This window comes from Aquarana catesbeiana, linkage group LG01 (genome assembly GCF_042186555.1).
Source record: "Aquarana catesbeiana isolate 2022-GZ linkage group LG01, ASM4218655v1, whole genome shotgun sequence".
Taxonomy (NCBI): Eukaryota; Metazoa; Chordata; class Amphibia; order Anura; family Ranidae; genus Aquarana; species Aquarana catesbeiana.
This window is the reverse complement of record NC_133324.1, coordinates 474,990,006-475,010,572: the sequence shown is the minus strand read 5'-3', so window position 1 is coordinate 475,010,572 and position 20,567 is coordinate 474,990,006. Positions and strand designations below refer to the sequence as shown.

The following is a 20,567-nucleotide window of genomic DNA, read 5'->3' as shown; positions in this document are numbered from 1 at the left end:
CCACACACCTGCGCCCACGCTGTGTATATACTCTCTATTGGCAAGACAAGGGAGCGTTGCCATTGGTCATACAAAATGACCCAAAAGCGCTCATTGGATAAGCGAACTAAGCCTATCATGACTGGAATAAAGAAATTGCTCTATACATCGTATTGGCAGAGTTGGTTAGTTTGTTATCCCAGGAGAGCACATACATAGCCAAAGCTACAAACCCATGGTGAAGGGCGCATACTGCCATCTTGTGGTGAATCAAAAGACTTATTTGTCCTTTATTTACAACATTTTACAAGATAACATTTTTGTTGTATACATTCTAAACAAATCATAGCAAACTCAAATTTTATTTAGATAAACCACGAGATCGGCAGACCTATATACATATATACATATGTACATATAAGTTCTTAAATGCTAATGGACCTTAATTTGTACATTACGTGTCTGTGGGAAACTGTATTGAATGCTTTAGCAAAGTCCAGATAAACAACATTTACTGGCCTCCTTCTATCTAAATTACTGCTTACTTTCTCATAGAATGTTAGTAGAATGGTCTGATAGGATGGATTCATAAATCCATTCTGGTTGTTAACATTTTTGCTGGCAAATTCTTGAATATTGTTCCTTACCATACCCTCCCATACCTTTAATGCATTGATGTAAGGCTAACTGGTCTATAGTTACCTGGTATACATCTTGAAACTTTTTTGAATATCAGTACAACTTTTGCTTTTCATCAATTGGTTGATACAATTCCTGTCTGTAAGGTCTTCTAAAAATTAGGAAACATGGCCTAGCAATAACTATAACTAATTTCCTTGAGGACTCTTGGATGTAAACCATCTTGACCTGGAGATTTGCTGATACTAAGGTTAGGTGTAGACCTGCGTCTAAGCCACTGCTTCTCTGAAAAGCGATCAGTGCTTGGATCATTTGTGACAGCTGTTTGACAGGCAGTAATAAGGAGATGTGACTCCTCTTCACCACCTGTTTTAACCCCAAAATTGCCGCACAAACGCCCTGCTGGGTGTTTGTGGTGCTTCCTCATTCACCTGAATGGGTTTCCTGCGGTGGACTTGCTGCCTGCTGAGCATGACATGTTGGTTAGTTTTTGTCATGGGTGTGAAGCGAAGTATCACAATCGGGGTGAGTCAACACCCCTGTCTGCTGCCATTACAGCTTAATCAGCTTAAGGAGGGAGTGGTGGCTGGGGGGGCTCTAAAAACACGGCTCAACCATGTGTTCTTAATGCCCCTCAACCAGTGGCATCGGCGGGGGGGGGCTGACAGTGGCTGAAGCCCCGAGTGGGTCCGCAAAAAGCCCCGGGTCTCGGGTGGACACTGTTCTATTATTATAACCGAGCGCCGTCACCGAGCGGGGACCGATCTCATTCTGAGTGCCGCCGAGTGTGGCCGAGTCACATAGCAGGTTCCGCCTTCTGAAGCCTACAGCGCCTATGATGGAGCTCTCACTGGTCCAATGGTGGGACAGTGGGATGTGTGACCTCCATCATAGGCTCTGCAGGCTCCAGAACGCGGGAATTACAATGCAGCCGCCGCACCACAGCGATCCCCGCTCAGGTGGGCAGCTCTCTTCCTCTCCTCAGGCTGCCTCGCACACCACGGCTGAGCTGAGCTGCTGCTGCAGGACACATGAAGTCTGTCCCCTGGTCAGGTAGATAGGTCAGTGTGTGTATGTCAGGTAGGTCAGTGTGTGTATGTCAGGTAGGTAGGGCAGTGTATGTCAGGTAGGGTAGGTCAGTGTATGTCAGGTAGGTCAGTGTGTGTATGTCAGGTAGGTAGGTCAGTGCAACAACCAGCAAGTGAGCTTACCCCCCGCCACACAACCCTACCACCCAGCCAAAAAACCCCGACACCGCTACTGCCATCGACCCCCCCCCCCCCCGTGCTGGCCTTGGACTTCAGGTTGAAGCTTCTGGTCTTTTTGCCACCTAGCAACTCCCTTGCCCCCAACCACAAGTCTAAACAAGCTTGAAAGTAGTTCTAAAGTCTAAACATCTTGCAACTTAATGCATTCTCTGAATTAAGGTAAAAGAACGCCTCGCTATCTGTCCTACCCCACCATCCCTACTAAACGCTGTGTCACCCTTCAGGGGCTGTCTCCAGCTGCAGCACAGCTCCTCTCACTTCCTACCTCCTCAGGAGAAACTGAGGGCAGTGGAGCCATAGGCCCCTTCTGCTGTCAGTCAAGTACTATTGATATTTGGGAATATTTAATATTTAATATTTATCCCCTATCCCCACAAGTAAAATAAAAGTTAGGCATACACCAGTTAGGCCTATTATCCTTGATGATAACTGTCTTGCTGCTGGACAATTTCATACTGATGTATCCTCTGTAGTATCTTATTTCTTGTAGTAAAGACCCAGCTTGTGCATTTGTCTATAGTAGAATTTGGGCCTATTCTTGCTATTTAAAATTGTCATATTGCTGGCCAATTTTACAATGCTGTGTCATTTGAGATCGTAGTTCTTGTTGTAAAACATCTGCATGCACTCTTTTTCTCTAGCACATTTTCAGCCAATTCTACCGCATTAAAATGTCCTGCAGCTGGCCTATTTTAGACTACCAAATCATCTACAGTCTTTAAATCCTTAAACAAAGCTTGATAGAAACTGGCCAGGGGCAGGACAGATTTTTTGCATCAGCAAAAAACAGGGACAACAACAGCAAACTAATGGCAATCTCCATTTATTACCATCTATTAAAAAAGCATGTGTCACTGCTAAAGCTACCTGCAAAAAGCCTTTTTTTTTTTAAAACTGAAATGAATCAGATTGCGGAATTCTAAGTTCGGGTCTGCAGTATTTCAAACACTTTTGCTGAACCCTTGGCGAAGTCAAACCTGGGCAGATGCATCATCATTCTGATTCACCAACCAAACACATGAAGCAATTCTATTCACTGTTAATTGTTAGAACACATGTGATACGACAGTCAGGAAAATGATTAAGTAAAGCATATTAAGTAAAGTTATCCTTCTGTGGGTCGTCCATTATCCCTGAGTTGCAGGTGATTCCTTTCTTGCATACGTTTGCCAGGCTATAAAGCTGTAAAATATGATTAGAGAACTATAAATTATTTAACAACATAAAGAAGCTAAATGTTGTTGCTGAGCACAGTATTTGTTTTAAAACAGACATACATAATATAATTAATTGCATAATAGTTGTTGATAGTATAGGATTGTGAGCATTATTACATGGAAATTAGTTAGTCTGTCTTAGCAAATGTTAGGTCGATTGTATTTATAAAGACAGCTATGAGTTAAAGTGTGTGTAAAATATTTTTTTCTTGTTTTGGATTAAAATTCCTGTGGGGCTTTTACTGTTATCCGGGGCTCTGAGATTTACCCTACTGAGGGAAAATCTGCAACAGGAACACAGACAATCAAAATCAGACAGGGGATCTAGTTATCCCATACTCTGTTAAAGAGAAGTTGCAGGGAATATTAGAACAGGGTGGGAAAATAGACATGTGACATACATTGGTCTGGCAAAACAAACTGAGAATATGAAAAATCCTGCTCAGATGTAGACTGCCTATAAAATACATCTGTACAATCAAGGGTCTAGCTAATGTATCCAATCAATATATACCCAATCAGGCAGGTTTTTTTTTTTTCGTTGCATACTTGTTGGTAAATCTAAAGAAGATTCTACAATCAGATTGTAACATGTGTGGTGAGCTTTAGTCTACTAACTCTGCCTCTCTAGCTTTCACAAGTGAAAAAAAATGATAACAGCTGGTAGTAGGTACAATTAGTGAATGTACTAACTGTGACTATGATGGGATGATGATGTTAATAGCAATAAGTGAAATCCCCAGCAAGCTGCAAATACCTGAAAAAAAATCTATATAGTATTTTGTTTGTTTGTAGATCAAACATTTAGATCAAGTGTTACAGGTGCCAATTATGACCTGCCAAAGAATTTTAACTACTATGCAATCAGTTTTGTGATCCGGAAGCACAGCCTCTCAGTGAAGAGAGCTCTGAGATCTGAGTGCAGGAAAAGCACACACCTCCTTCACACAGAAACTGAGGCTATCAATCACAGGCAGGGTGCTGGAGCTTCCCCGTCACCTTTTTTTTCTTGGTGTCAGGAAAACTTGTCAGAAGTTTTTCATGCGGATAGCAGAGGAACGAAGCAGCAGACAGAAATGTCACACAGTGCTCTGGATAGAGACAAGTACTGTACACACTATGGAGTGAGTTACTTTACTTTGATCATATTTCATGTCTGAGGTTTACAACCACTTTAACTGTCAGCATATTGGCATGCAGAAAATCTGATTGTCTCTCCCTCTCCCAATTTAAATGCTACTGCACAGAGTTATCAGTAAGTTTTAATAAATACAAAAGCAGGCACTTACACTGGTTGCAAGTATTAAACAGGCTTTTTTATCAAAATGAATATTTAACATTTATTGATGATTTTTATATCTGCCTGGAGTTAAACTATAGATACTGCACATGGCACAACGTTGAAGTTGTTGCTAGAGTATGTTGTATTAATCATTTACAATGTTGCAACTTAGTTCTGCATTTTCATTTAAAAGCGGGGCTGCCATCTTGTGGTGAGTTATCTGTACAGCTGTGGGGTTTATTTACTAAAGCTAGAAAGTGCAAAATCAGACTCACTTCTGCTTAGAAACCAATGAGCTTCTAACCCCAGCTTGTTCAATTAAGCTTTGGTAATAAATCCTGGAAGTTCATTGGTTTCTATGCAGAAGTAAGCCTGATTTTGCACTTTCCAGCTTTAGTAAATAAACCCATAAAAACCCCATTGCGTACTTAAAAGTGGGGTATGCCTATATATATATATATATATATATATATATATATATATATAGTCTATACATATATAGTCTATATATATATATATATATATATATATATATATATATATATTCTCTATGTACAGTGCCTTGCAAAAGTATTCACTCCCATTGGCATTTTTTATGTTTTGTTGCCTCACAACCTGGAATTAACATGGATTGTTTGAGGATTTGCATCGTTTAATTTACAGAACATGCCCACAACTTTGAAGATTTTATTTTTTAATTGTGAAGCAAACAACAAATAGGACAAAATAACAGAAAAAGTCAATGTGCATAGCTATTCACCCCCCTAAAGTCAATACTTTGTAGAGCTACCTTTTGTGGCTATCACAGCTCGAAGTCACTTTGGAGAAGTCTCTATGAGCTTGCCACTTCTTACCACTGGGATTTTTGCCCATTCCTCCTTGCAACACTGCTCCAGGTCCTCCAAGTTGGATGGCTTGCACTTGTGAATAGCAATCTTTAAGTCTGACCACAGATTTTCTATTGGATTGAGGTCTGGGCTTTTAGGCCATTACAACACATTTACACGTTTCCCCTTAAACCACTCAAGTGTTGCTTTAGCAGTGTGTTTGGGGTCATTGTCCTGCTGGAAGGTGAACCTCTGTCCTAGCCTTAAATCACACACAGAGTTGAGTTGCATCTTGATATAGCATGGTCCTTTACCCTGCAGGGTCCCGACATGCTTACAAACACATACACATATACACATACTAGGGCCAATTTGTAGACAGGATATGATTAACCTACCAGCATGTCTTTGGAGTGTGGGAGGAAACCTGAGTGCCTGGAGGAAACCCACGCAGGCACAGGGGGAACATGCAAACTCCAGGCAGATGGTGTCGTGGTCGGGATGTGAACCAGCGACCCTATTGCTGCTAGGTGAGAGCGCAATATCCGATCAGATCTATACTAGCGTCCCCAGCAGTTTAGGGTTCCCAAAAACGCAGTGTTAGCGGGATCAGCCCAGATACCTGCTAGCACCTGCGTTTTGCCCCTCCGCCCGGCCCAGCCCTCCCAAGTGCAGTATCGATCGATCACTGTCACTTACAAAACACTAAATGCATAACTGCAGCGTTCGCAGAGTCAGGCCTGATCCCTGCGATCGCTAACAGTTTTTTTGGTAGTATTTTGGTGAACTGGCAAGCACCAGCCCCAGGCAGCGTCAGGTTAGTGCCAGTAGCGCTAACACCCATGCACGCACTGTACACCCTTAGTGGTATAGTATCTGAACGGATCAATATCTGATCCGATCAGATCTATACTAGCGTCCCCAGCAGTTTAGGGTTCCCAAAAACGCAGTGTTAGCGGGATCAGCCCAGATACCTGCTAGCACCTGCCTTTTGCCCCTCCGCTCGGCCCAGCCCAGCCCACCCAAGTGCAGTATCGATCGATCACTGTCACTTACAAAAGACTAAACGCATAACTGCAGCGTTCGCAGAGTCAGGCCCGATCCCTGCGATCGCTAACAGTTTTTTTGGTAGCGTTTTGGTGAACTGGCAAGCACCAGTGGCCTAGTACACCCCGGCCGTAGTCAAACCAGCACTGCAGTAACACGTGGTGACGTGGCGAGTCCCATAAGTGCAGTTCAAGCTGGTGAGGTGGCAAGCACAAGTAGTGTCCCGCTGCCACCAAAAAGACAAACACAGGCCCGTCGTGCCCATAATGCCCTTCCTGCTGCATTCGCCAATCCTAATTGGGAACCCACCACTTCTGCAGCGCCGTACTTCCCCCATTCACATCCCCAACCAAATGCAGTCGGCTGCATGAGAGGCATTTTCTTTATGTCCTCCCGAGTACCCCTACCCAACGAACCCCCCCAAAAAAGATGTTGTGTCTGCAGCAAGCGCGGATATAGGCGTGACATCCGCTATTATTGTCCCTCCTGTCCTGACAATCCTGGTCTTTGCATTGGTGAATGTTGAACGCTACCATACACTAGTTGAGTATTAGCGTAGGGTACAGCATTGCACAGACTAGGCACACTTTCACAGGGTCTCCCAAGATGCCATCGCATTTTGAGAGACCCGAACCTGGAACCGGTTACCGTTATAAAAGTTAGTTACAAAAAAAGTGTAAAAAAAAAAAAAAATATATAAAATAAAAAAAAATAGTTGTCGTTTTATTGTTCTCTCTCTCTCTATTCTCTCTATTGTTCTGCTCTTTTTTACTCTATTCTATTCTGCAATGTTTTATTGTTATTATGTTTTATCATGTTTGCTTTTCAGGTATGCAATTTTTTATACTTTACCGTTTACTGTGCTTTATTGTTAACCTTTTTTTTGTCTTCAGGTACGCCATTCACAACTTTGAGTGGTTATACCAGAATGATGCCTGCAGGTTTAGGTATCATCTTGGTATCATTCTTTTCAGCCAGCGGTCGGCTTTCATGTAAAAGCAATCCTAGCGGCTAATTAGCCTCTAGACTGCTTTTACAAGCTGTGGGAGGGAATGCCCCCCCCCCCACCGTCTTCCGTGTTTTTCTCTGGCTCTCCTGTCTCAACAGGGAACCTGAAAATGCAGCCGGTGATTCAGCCAGCTGACCATAGAGCTGATCAGAGACCAGAGTGGCTCCAAACATCTCTATGGCCTAAGAAACCGGAAGCTACGAGCATTTTATGACTTAGATTTCGCTGGATGTAAATAGCGCCATTGGGAAATTGGGGAAGCATTTTATCACACCGATCTTGGTGTGGTCAGATGCTTTGAGGGCAGAGGAGAGATCTAGGGTCTAATAGACTCCAATTTTTTCAAAAAAGAGTACCTGTCACTACCTATTGCTATCATAGGGGATATTTACATTCCCCGAGATAACAATAAAAATGATAAAAAAAAAAAAAAATGAAAGGAACAGTTTAAAAATAAGATAAAAAAGCAAAAAAATAATAAAGAAAAAAAAAAGCACCCCTGTCGCCCCCTGCTCTCGCGCTAAGGCGAACGCAAGCGGCGGTCTGTCGTCAAACGTAAACAGCAATTGCACCATGCATGTGAGGTATCACCGCGTAGGTCAGATCGAGGGCAGTAATTTTTGCAGTAGACCTCCTCTGTAAATCTAAAGTGGTAACCTGTAAAGGCTTTTAAAGGCTTTTAAAAATGTATTTATTTTGTTGCCACTGCACGTTTGTGCGCAATTGTAAAGCATGTCATATTTGGTATCCATGTACTCGGCCTAAGATCATCTTTTTTATTTCATCAAACATTTGGGCAATATAGTGTGTTTTAGTGCATTAAAATTTAAAAAAGTGTGTTTTTTCCCCAAAAAATGCGTTTGAAAAATCGCTGTGCAAATACTGTGTGAAAAAAAAAAAATTAAACACCCACCATTTTAATCTGTAGGGCATTTGCTTTAAAAAAATATATAATGTTTGGGGGTTCAAAGTAATTTTCTTGCAAAAAAAAAAAAACATTTTCATGTAAACAATAAGTGTCAGAAAGGGCTTTGTCTTCAAGTGGTTAGAAGAGTGGGTGATGTGTGACATAAGCTTCTAAATGTTGTGCATAAAATGCCAGGACAGTTCAAAACCCCCCCAAATGACCCCATTTTGGAAAGTAGACACCCCAAGCTAATTGCTGAGAGGCATGTCGAGTCCATGGAATATTTTATATTGTGACACAAGTTGCGGGAAAGAGACAAATTTTTTTTTTTTTTTGCACAAAATTGTCACTAAATGATATATTACTCAAACATGCCATGGGAATATGTGAAATTACACCCCAAAATACATTCTGCTGCTTCTCCTGAGTACGGGGATACCACATGTGTGAGACTTTTTGGGAGCCTAGCCGCGCACGGGACCCCGAAAACCAAGCACCGCCTTCAGGCTTTCTAAGGGCGTGAATTTTTGATTTCACTCTTCACTGCCTATCACAGTTTCGGAGGCCATGGAATGCCCAGGTGGCACAAAACCCCCCCAAATGACCCAATTTTGGAAAGTAGACACCCCAAGCTATTTGCTGAGCGGTATAGTGAGTATTTTGCAGACCTCACTTTTTGTCACAAAGTTTTGAAAATTGAAAAAAGAAAAAAAAAATGTTTTTTCTTGTCTTTCTTCATTTTCAAAAAATACGGAAAAAAAAATGAGAGCTGCAAAATACTCACCATGCCTCTCAGCAAATAGCTTGGGGTGTCTACTTTCCAAAATGGGGTCATTTGGGGGGGGTTTGTGCCACCTGGGCATTCCATGGCCTCCGAAACTGTGATAGGCAGTGAAGAGTGAAATCAAAAATTTTCACCCTTAGAAATCCTGAAGGCGGTGATTGATTTTCGGGGCCCCGTACGCGGCTAGGCTCCCAAAAAGTCCCACACATGTGGTATCCCCATACTCAGGAGAAGCAGCTAAATGTATTTTGGAATTGTATTTGGGTGCAATTCCACATAGGCCCATGGCCTGTGTGAGCAATATATCATTTAGTGACAACTTTTTGTAAATATTTTTTTTTTTTTTTTGTCATTATTCAATCACTTGGGACAAAAAAAATAAATATTCAATGGGTTCAACATGCCTCTCAGCAATTTCCTTGGGGTGTCTACTTTCCAAAATGGGGTCATTTGGGGGGGGGGGGGGGTTGTACTGCCCTGCCATTTTAGCACCTCAAGAAATGACATAGGCAGTCATAAACTAAAAGCTGTGTAAATTACAGAAAATGTACCCTAGTTTGTAGACGCTATAACTTTTGCGCAAACCAATAAATATACGCTTATTGACATTTTTTTTACCAAAGACATGTGGCCGAATACGTTTTGGCCTAAATGTATGATTAAAATTGAGTTTATTGGATTTTTTTTATAACAAAAAGTAGAAAATATCATTTTTTTTCAAAATTTTCGGTCTTTTTCCGTTTATAGCGCAAAAAATAAAAACCGCAGAGGTGATCAAATACCATCAAAAGAAAGCTCTATTTGTGGGAAGAAAAGGACGCAAATTTCGTTTGGGTACAGCATTGCATGACCGCGCAATAAGCAGTTAAAGCGACGCAGTGCCAAATTGGAAAAAAACCTCTGGTCCTTAGGCAGCATAATGGTCCGGGGCTCAAGTGGTTAAAAAAACATTGAACTAAAGGCTGTAATGTAACAAAATAGGTAAAAAGCCAAGGGGGTGAATACTTTTGCAAGGCACTGTATAGATCTATATCTATAGATATAGATATAGATCTATACAGTGGGGACGGAAAGTATTCAGACCCCCTTAAATTTTTTACTCTTTGTTATATTGCAGCCATCTGCTAAAATAATTTAAGTTAATTTTTTCTACCTCATTAATGTACACACAGCACCCCATATTGACAGAAAAACACAGAATTGTTGACATTTTTCAGATTTATTAAAAAAGAAAAACTGAAATATCACATGGTCCTAAGTATTCAGACCCTTTGCTGTAACACTCATATATTTAACTAAGGTGCTGTCCATTTCTTCTGATCGTCCTTGAGATGGTTCTACATCTTCATTTGAGTCCAGCTGTGTTTGATTATACTGATTAGACTTGATTAGGAAAGCCACACACCTATCTATATAAGACCTTACAGCTCACAGTGCACGTCAGAGCAAATGAGAATCATGAGGTCAAAGGAACTGCCAGAAAAGCTCAGAGACAGAATTGTGGCAAGGCACAGATCTGGCCAAGGTTACAAAAAACATTCTGCTGCACCTAAGGTTCCTAAGAGCACAGTGGCCTCCATAATCCTTAAATGGAAGACATTTGGGACGACCAGAACCCTTCCTAGAGCTGGCCGTCCGCCCAAACTGAGCTATCGGGGGAGAAGAGCCTTGGTGAGAGAGGTAAAGAAGAACCCAAAGATCACTGTGGCTGAGCTCCAGAGATGCAGTCGGGAGATGGGAGAAAGTTGTAGAAAGTCAACCATCACTGTAGCCCTCCACCAGTCCGGGCTTTATGGCAGAGTGGCCCGACGGAAGCCTCTCCTCAGTGCAAGACACATGAAAGCCTGAATTCTAAGTGGTATGTGTGGAGAAAACCAGGCACTGCTCATCACCTGTTCAATACAGTCCCAACAGCTAAGCATGGTGGTGGCAGCATCATGCTGTGGAGGTGTTTTTCAGCTGCAGGGACAGGACGACTGGTTGCAATCGAGGGAAAGATGAATGCGGCCAAGTATAGGGATATCCTGGATGAAAACCTTCTCCAGAGTGCTCAGGACCTCAGACTGGGCCGAAGGTTTACCTTCCAACAAGACAATGACCCTAAGCACACAGCTAAAATAACGCAGGAGTGGCTTCACAACAACTCTGTGACTGTTCTTGAATGGCCCAGCCAGAGCCCTGACTTAAACCCAATTGAGCATCTCTGGAGAGACCTAAAAATGGCTGTCCACCAGCGTTTACCATCCAACCTGACAGAACTGGAGAGGATCTGCAAGGAGGAATGGCAGAGGATCCCCAAATCCAGGTGTGAAAAACTTGTTGCATCTTTCCCAAAAAGACTCATGGCTGTATTAGATCAAAAGGGTGCTTCTACTAAATACTGAGCAAAGGGTCTGAATACTTAGGACCATGTGATATTTCAGTTTTTCTTATTTAATAAATCTGCAAAAATGTCAACAATTCTGTGTTTTTCTGTCAATATGGGGTGCTGTGTGTACATTAATGAGGAAAAAAATGAACTTAAATGATTTTAGCAAATGGCTGCAAAATAACAAAGAGTGAAAAATTTAAGGGGGTCTGAATACTTTCCGTCCCCACTGTATATATATATATAAATATCTACAGTATTACATCCCTCACATTTTTGTAAGTATTTTATTCTATCTTTTCATGTGACAACACTGCAGAAATGACAATTTGCTACAATATAAAGTAGTGAGTGTACAGCTTGTATAGCAGTGTAAATTTGCTGTCCCCTCAAAATAACTCGACACACAGCCATTAATGTCTAAACCACTGGCAGCAAACTGCATCAAATTGGTCTGCATGGCTGTCATCCCAGAAGGAAGCCTCTTCTAAAGATGATGCACAAGAAAGCCTGCAAACAGTTCGCTGAAGACAAGCAGATGAAGGACATGGATTACTGGAACCATGTCCTGTGGTCTGATGAGACCAGGATAAATGTATTTGGTTCAGATGGTGTCAAGCGTGTGTGGCGGCAACTAGATGAGGAGTACAAAGACAAGTTTGTCTTGCCTACAGTCAAGCATGGTGGTGGGAGTGTCATGGTCTGGAGCTGCATGAGTGCTGCCGGCACTGGGGAGCTACAGTTCGTTGACGGATCCATAAATGCCAACATGTACTATGACATACTGAAGCAGAGCATGATCCCCTCCCTTTGGAGACTGGGCCACAGGGCTGTATTTCAACATGATAACGACCCCAAACACACCTCCAAGACGACCACTACCTTGGTAAAGAAGCTAAGGTGATGGACAGGCCAAGCATGTCTCCAGACCTAAACCCTATTGAGCATCTGTGGTAGGGTGACCAGATGTCCCCAGTTTCCGGGGACAGTCCCCGGATTGAGGACACTGTCCCCGGACCAAGTCTGTCCCCGGATTGGATTTCAATAGCTGGGGCAATTTCAAAGACAGTGCAGAATTGAAAAAAAAATCTGATTTAGACACCCCCGCTCTGCCGCTTCAACTAGCTTAGGGGGATTATTTTTTCCATTATCTGTGCCCCTTTCTGATGATCATGTGCTGGTCGGAGCGGAGGGACTATTTTTTCAGTTTCGGGCGCATGCCCATTCAGCTCCGCTCACATGTTCTTTTGCCTTGGCTCAAATCCCGGCCAGCCACCTGCCTGCTTATGCCTTCCCCGGCAGAGTGATCTTCCTCCGCTCCCCACCCAGTAGTAGCCGGTGCCCAGAGAGTGAGACTTGAGAGGCTGTGAGACAGGCGGAGGTGACGGGCAGAGAGAGGCAGCTGAGCTCAGCTGACAGTGTCCAGCAGCAGGATCAGAGGGAAAGCGGATCCGATCGTGGGGCTGCCAGTGCCTTCAGGGCTTCAACACAGGTGTACTTTGGGGGTGTCTGTGAATAGACTACATTGCACTTTGTCTGTCTCTCTGGCATAATGGATGGTATCAGAACTCACAGGCAGCAGGCACTTATTGGTCATAAGTTAACAAAATCAGCACCTAGCAGCCATGTTATATGACACACTGTGACAGAGCCAGCCAGAGCCATGATAGCGTGCCTGCTGCCTGTGAGTTATCATAATGTTGATGATCTTAACCAGTTGCCGACTGCCCCATAGCAGAATTACTGCTACAGGGCGGTTACGCTGCGCAGGGTCACTCATATACGTGATCCTGCATTTTTGGGTATTGGAGCCAATCAGCGGTTCTGGCGGACTCAATGATCAGTGGGTACCGGTGGTCATTATGTACACAGGCAGAACGGTGGTCTGCCTATGTAAACAAGGCAGTTCGCCGTTCTCTCAGTATGGAAGACATTGATCCTGTGTTCCTGCAAAGCAGGTACAGGGATCTATGCCTTCCCTTAGTAAAAGCACCTCCCCCACAGTGAGAAAACACTTGTTGGGCACACATTTAACCCTTTGATTGCCCTAGATGTTATCCCCTTCCCATTGTCATTATACAGTGACAGTGCATATTTTTAACACTGATCACTGTATTAGTGTCACTGGTTCCCACAAAGTGTCACTTAGTGTCCGATTTATCCACCGCAATATCGCAGTCCCGCTATGAGTCGCTGATTGCCGCCATTACTAGTAAAAAAAAATATGTCCCCGGATTTCATTTTAAAAATCTGGTCACCCTAATCTGTTGGGCATACTCAAACGGAAGGTGGAGGAGCGCAAGGTCTCTAACATCCACCAGCTTCGTGATGTCATCATGGAGGAGTGGAAGAGGACTCCAATGGCAACCTGTGAAGCTCTGGTGAACTCCATGCCCAAGAGGGTTAAGGCAGTGCTGGAAAATAATGGTGGCTACAAAAAATATTAACACTTTGGGCCCAATTTGGACATTTCCACTTAGGGGTGTACTCACTTTTGTTGCCAACGGTTTAGACATTAATGGCTGTGTGTTGAGTTATTTTGAGGGGACAGCAAATTTACACTGTTATACAAGCTGTACACTCACTACTTTACATTGTAGCAAAGTGTCATTTCTTCAGTGTTGTCACATAAAAAGATATAATAAATTATTTACAAAAATGTGAGGGGTGTACTCACTTTTATGAGATACTGTATATCCTAATGCCTGTATCCTTCATGATGCCTGTCACATGAAACATTTGACTTATAAAACAGTAGTTCTCAGTCACATATAATGGGGCGTCACACCGCTTTTTTCATTTACAGCATGGCATGGGCATACTGAAATTTGTATATGGCAACATGCATGCATTATCTATCAACCCTTTTGGGTGTATGATGAAATAGTACAAAAATAAAACAGCTACATTGTTACCTGATTGGAATAAAACTTATAAAGGCAACAATAGAGATCACGATGAAACTGAAGCCACTAAACCAGTCTAGAGTAACTTGATATATTGCAATATATGCTGTTGATGTTGCCACAGACACAACTCCTATGATGATCTGAAGTACTGCAAATACTTTTCCTGAAAAAGAATACCGTTGTCATTCAGTTATCTGCCAACAGGAGTATACAATAATGCTTATGTTTCCTAAAAGCTAACCTGTGCAAGGCCCTGCTCATCTTCATTCCCCAAGCTCCCCCACCACTCAATTTAGCACCGAGAGCCAATGAAAATACTAGACATGTGCACTGCCAAAAAAATTTGTTTGTTTTTGTTTCATTTGTTTTTTGTTTTTTTTCGGAAATTTGGAAATTTGGAAATTCGAGAATTCAAAAATTTGGAAATTTGGAAATTCTAAAATTTGAAAATTTGGAAATTCTAAAATTTGAAAATTTGGAAATTCAAAAATGTAAAAATCCGAAAATAACAATGGAAAATCCGAAAAATTCGAAAGAACGAAAATCCAAAAATTTGAAATAATACCTAACTAACTAATAATAACTAACTATTAAATTATAGGTATTGGAATTTTCTTTCAAATTTGGCTGTTAGGGAATGTAACGAATTCAAATTTATCTGACGTTACGAACTATCTGAAATAAATAATGACGCATCTAAACAAATTGAATGGAACAAAATAATAATAAATAATAATACATTTTTATTATTATTATTATTATTGTTATTTATTATTATTAATTTGTTACATTCCATTCGTTTAGCATTCGTTGTTACGGATAATTCATAACTTTGGATAAATTCGTATTCGTTACATTTACTAACTTTGAAAGGATACCTATAATTTAATAGTTAGTAATAGTTACGTTATTATCAGTTAGTTATTATTTCAGATTTTCAAATTTTCGGGTTTTTGAATTTTCGGATTTTCATTCTTATTTTTGAAATTCCGAATTTCCAGATTTCCGAATTTGCTATGGTATAGGAACATCCAGAAATGTTAAAGTGTAACTAAAGGCAAAACTCTGTTTTGTATAGAGTAATGGAGGGTTTAGGGCAGGGGTACACAACCTTTTGAGCATAGTGTGCCGAAAATGTTTTCAAAGAGATTGAGCGTGCTGATTTTATTACAAAAAAATGTCAACTTCACATTCTCAATCCAGTGTCCCCATTGGAAGATCTCCTCTCTATACTGTTCTATGTCAACCCAAAATTTTGGATATTCTTATACTTTCACTTTCAATGATAATGGTAAACAGTACAAATAGAGAGGGTGACTCTCCCTAGACAGCAGTAAAAACCTGACAGGTGATCTAATCCCTCTCCACTCTATCCAAAATGGAAAAAAAAGTCATACTATCTGCGTTTAAGCAATGAATTATCAGAGCACTAGGCGGAGCAGTAGGAGCTGGTCTGAAGTGAACCACAGGGACGCACATGCAGATATATGTATGAAGATTTTACATTGTCACAAGAACATTATATATTAATTTTCCAGCAAGATAGACATGTGTTTGATTTTTCACATAAATGGTGGAGGAGTTTTTTTGGGGGAAATTTGTGTGAGTTGCTCCTGAGCTGCCCTGTCTGCGTCTATAGTGCCCCCTACTCCATCTTCACAGAATTTGATTGAAAGCAGCAGGAGTCAATGACTCCCACTGCTATCAATCTGCCCTGTGAGAAGAGAGAGAGAGCAGAGAAAGCTGCTGCTTTTGGGCACAGCACTTGAGAATGAGCTCAGGTAAGTAGAAGGGGGTGCTAGGGAGGTCTTCTGGCACAGAAGTTTTTTTTAATTAATGCATAATGCATTAATGTAAAGAACGTTAAGGCTTTATAACCACTTTAATTTAGTCTTGGAGTGGGGAGGGATACAACTTCTGTTTGTTTTTTCTTTCTGCCTGTGACCCCATTGGTAAGACTTTTTGCCAATTCCTGTGTGGTCACTGGGAGAGGATTTGGGTAGAATCTCTCCAGCAGGGCTGTACAGGGCCTTGCAAAAGTATTCACCCCCCTTGGCTTTTTACCTATTTTGTTACATTACAACCTTTAGTTCAATGTTTTTTATCTGAGTTATATGTGATGGATCAGAACACAATAGTCTAAGTTGGTGAAGTAAAATTAGAAAAATATATACATAAAACTATTTTTCAGAAATAAAAAAAATGATAATTGGCATGTGCGTATGTATTCACCCCCTTTGTTATGAAGCCTATAAAAAGCTCTGGTCCAACCAATTACCTTCAGAAGTCACATAATTAGTGAAATGATGTCCACCTGTGTGCAATCTGAGTGTCACATGATCTGTCATTACATATACACACCTTTTTGAAAGGCCCCAGAGGCTGCAACACCTAAGCAAGAGGCACCACTAACCAAACACTGCCATGAAGACCAAGGAACTCTCCAAACAAGTAAGGGACAATGTTGTTGAGAAGTACAAGTCAGGGTTAGGTTATAAAAAAAAATATCCTAATCTTTGATGATCCCTAGGAGCACCATCAAATCTATCATAACCAAATGGAAATAACATGGCACAACAGCAAACCTGCCAAGAGACAACCATACACCAAAATTCACGGAGGGCATTAATCAGAGAGGCAGCACAGAGACCTAAGGTAATCGTGGAGGAGCTGCAGAGTTCCACAGCAGAGACTGGAGTATCTGTATATAGGACGACAATAAGCCGTACACTCCATAGAGTTGGGCTATATAGCAGCATCATGCTGTGGGGATGTTTTTCAACAGTCGGGACTGGGAAACTGGTCAGAGTTGAGGGAAAGATGGATGGTGCTAAACACAGGGATATTCTTGAGCAAAATCTGTACCACTCTGTGTGTAATTTGAGGCTAGGACGGAGGTTCACCTTCCAGCAGAACAATGACCCCAAACACACTGTTAATGCAACACTTGAGTGGTTTAAGGGGAAACATGTAAATGTGCTGGAATGGCCTAGTCAAAGCCCAGACCTCAATCCAATAGAAAATCTGTGGTTAAACTTAAAGATTGCTGTTCACAAGAGTAAACCATACAACTTGGAGGAGCTGGTGCAGTTTTGCAAGGAGGAATGGGCAAAAATCCCAGTGGTAAGATGTGTCAAGCTCATAGAGACTTATCCAAAGTGACTCGGAGCTGTGATAGCCGCAAAAGGTGGCTCTACAAAGTATTGACTTTAGGGGGGTGAAAAGTTATGCACATTGACTTTTTCTGTTATTTCGTCCTATTTGTTGTTTGCTTCACAATAAAAAAAAAACATCTTCAAAGTTGTGGGCATGTTCTGTAAATTAAATGATGCAAGTCCTCAAACAATCCATGTTGATTCCAGGTTGTGAGGCAACAAAACACGAAAAATGCCAAGGGGGGTGAATACTTTTGCAAGGCACTGTAGATGGCAGTAAATCCCCTTTTTCCTAGAAGAATTAGGAAGTTTTAAAGCCTCCACCATGCTTGTATTATTCTGCATTCCTATTAGTGGGACTTTTTTCTTGTGTCACTGGGACAGGATGTGAAAAGAATCTCTCCAACAGGGACACCGGCATCATCTGTCAGGTTTTTAGTCTTGTCTGTATCCCCTTTGAGGATATTTTCACTCAATTCCTGTGCAGTTTATGCTACTGTTCTAAAAACCCAACACAGGTTCCTGACCCGTCCCCTCTCTATTGAAAACCAAAACAAATTGTATTGACTGTAGCGTGAATCCACAGAAAGAATAAGTAAATAACTATTCACAAATAATATTGATGACAGACTATAGTGATTGCTCTGCATGACAAGCTTAGGTATGTAGTTGTCAATCATAAGAAGTATATTTGTATTCCCCTTACCATAAGATGACTCCTTTGTGAGTTTGGATAATATAGCCCTGATTGTTGGCATGGGGATCAGAGAAAACATCATGGCAAGTCTGGCTAAAATATAAGAACAATAGTAAAATAGTATCAGAAATAACAAAGTATTAATTTTAGAGTTAGAATTTTTCACTTGCTGACTTAGCAGTGTATTTAGTTCCCATCAATCTGATTTATGAACGTGGCATAAATCATTCTTTCCACAGTAAAATCTAACAAAAGGGGAACTAAATGTGATTTATATGCTCCTAAAGGGTTGATCTGAGAAACCTAAGAATATCATATGCACACATCATTCTTTTATAAAAAGCAGGATCCTCTGTCTCACCAAAAGTAAAAATGATTATACACGTTTTTGATGATGATATGATGTCATGATGGCTTATGTAAGGGTGTCATCTGTTGCAGTTCGTTTTCGGCTCAATTTAATATGCATCCATTATTTACATAGTTATTTAAAAAATAGAATGCTGTTTAAGAAAATATTATATATACAATTAGGAGATACAGGTTTATAAATGTACCCTGTGTAAAGGAATTGAGTGAACTAAATTGGGGGGGGGGGGGGGGTGTGAAGGTAAACCTTGGCTTACAGGCTTATAAGCTCATAAGCCTACCTATACTGATATAGTTTGAAGGTGAAAAAATGGGCTATAGCATAAAAAGGACCACAAGGTCTATGTAAATATATGTGCATATATAATAAAAGACCACACCCATATTTTTACCACAACCACAGTTCACCCATCTGGTGCACCAGGGTCTGTAAATACAAAACAACCCAAGTTTTTTTACTTACCAATGTAATATAGATAGGTCCAGCGTACAAAAGCCATTATAAGAATTCCAGCCAAAAATGAAAACATTCCAAAAATGACCAAGCTCAAATCTTGTAAACATCTAGAGAAAACAAAAACACCAAGAAAACTGGTAACAAAGATCATGTAGGCCGCAGCATTTCCATAGCCAACTTCTACTGGGCCCCAGCTCAGTGGTTTCTTTAGCATAAAAAAATTGATCACATCTTCAGCACCATTGACTGCAGAATTATATAAGGTAGCACTCAAAAACAGGAGAAAAATAGTAACTTTAGAGGAAAATACATATGTTTTCTTGAGCGATGCAATCTCTTTGGAAGAATTAATTAGTCTGCTGCGTTCTGTAGGAACTTCTTGAGGAACTGCTTGGTCTTCAGCTTGGTCTACAGCGCTTTCAGAGATAATCTCCTCTTTTTTAATAATCTCACAATGAGGAGTCTTCAAAATAAAAATGATATACAAGTGACAAAACGCATAACTTGCAAGGCTGCAGCACATCAAAATTATCCCTGGGTGATTATCAACTTGGTAAATAAATATATGGCCGGAAATTAGGCTTCCAATGAATCCAGCCAAGCCAAACGTGCACTCTGTGATAACAAGTCTGAGAGACCTTCTCATAGTGGAGGAATCCAGTGAAGCCCATGCCATAACCGATGACCAGTAAGCTATGAACCAACCACACAAGCCATTGAAAACAGCTGGGCCAAACATGACTTTTATGGGCAAGTCCCAGAGAGTTACAAAGAGAAGACATAAACTGGATATAAAAAACCCAACAAGTGGAACACAAAGTGTTATCTTTCGTTTCCCTGTATCTCCTATTTTTGCCAGAATGTAGGCAGAAGGCAGAGGGGTCAGTCTGATGATGAGGTTGTATATGATGTAGAAATTAGAGATGGACTTCTGTAGTACATCTTCGCTGGAACTGTTCGATAGTGTGTTTGTCTGGTTGTAGTAATTTTTTACCACCAAAAGTAAACCAGTATCATAAAAGCAGCCAGCTAACTGGGATCCAGCTACCACTGGCTCAATCCATGTCCTCATTTTTATGAACTTGAAATTGTTTACCTTTTGAAATAAGAGGTCTTCTTCAGATGATTGAACACCAGCTAGAATTCGGAGCTTCTTTTGTAGCCAAGTTTAACACGTAATCAACTAGCCTAGATTTTCCATAGTCTAAAGAAAACTAAAGCCTAAATTTCACTGTGAATGTATTCTAAATAGGTTGCAAAGAAATGTTGAATCTTTGTGTTTCTTTCTATCATCTTCTGACATCTTCTAAAGTATGAAACCATAAGTAATGGTTACAGAGAACTATGTCTGCAGTAAAGTGATGAATGTTTAAAATAATCTGAGGAGCTTTGTTTGTAGGTAGTCGTGACAAAACAAACTGGTTTTCAGATATGTAAAACTTCCTCCTTTGCCAGACTATTGTGATTCGCTGACTTAAATAGAGAAGTAGGTATTGCAGTCTGTGATGCAGCTTGGCATGAGGAACAAGGAAGAGATAAATGGTTGCCACGTCATTTTAGAAGCTGAAATGTTGTAGCAGAAATGTTCCTAAAACATTGTGGTAACCTTATTGTGGAAAATTCTGAGCTGAAATATGTTGAACTTTCTGCAGA

At 41.0% G+C, this 20,567-nt stretch overlaps 1 protein-coding gene across 3 annotated transcripts; it reads right to left on the bottom strand.

Annotated features, from left to right (window-relative positions):
* Window positions 1–239: 239 nt before the first annotated feature.
* Window positions 240–20,567, bottom strand: LOC141102387 (solute carrier family 46 member 2-like). Of its 3 annotated transcripts, XM_073591350.1 has the most exons (4): window positions 18,921–20,560; window positions 18,098–18,181; window positions 14,243–14,399; window positions 240–3,068 (listed from the first exon to the last, which is right to left on the bottom strand). In XM_073591350.1, the coding sequence occupies exons 1-4, from the start codon at window positions 19,984–19,986 to the stop codon at window positions 3,014–3,016; spliced, it is 1,362 nt and encodes a 453-aa protein (XP_073447451.1). In that variant the 5' UTR covers window positions 19,987–20,560; the 3' UTR covers window positions 240–3,013. The 3 variants fall into 3 exon arrangements, with proteins under 3 accessions (XP_073447451.1, XP_073447465.1, XP_073447459.1); XM_073591364.1 differs by lacking the exon at window positions 14,243–14,399 and having other exon boundaries at window positions 18,921–20,567; XM_073591358.1 differs by lacking the exon at window positions 18,098–18,181.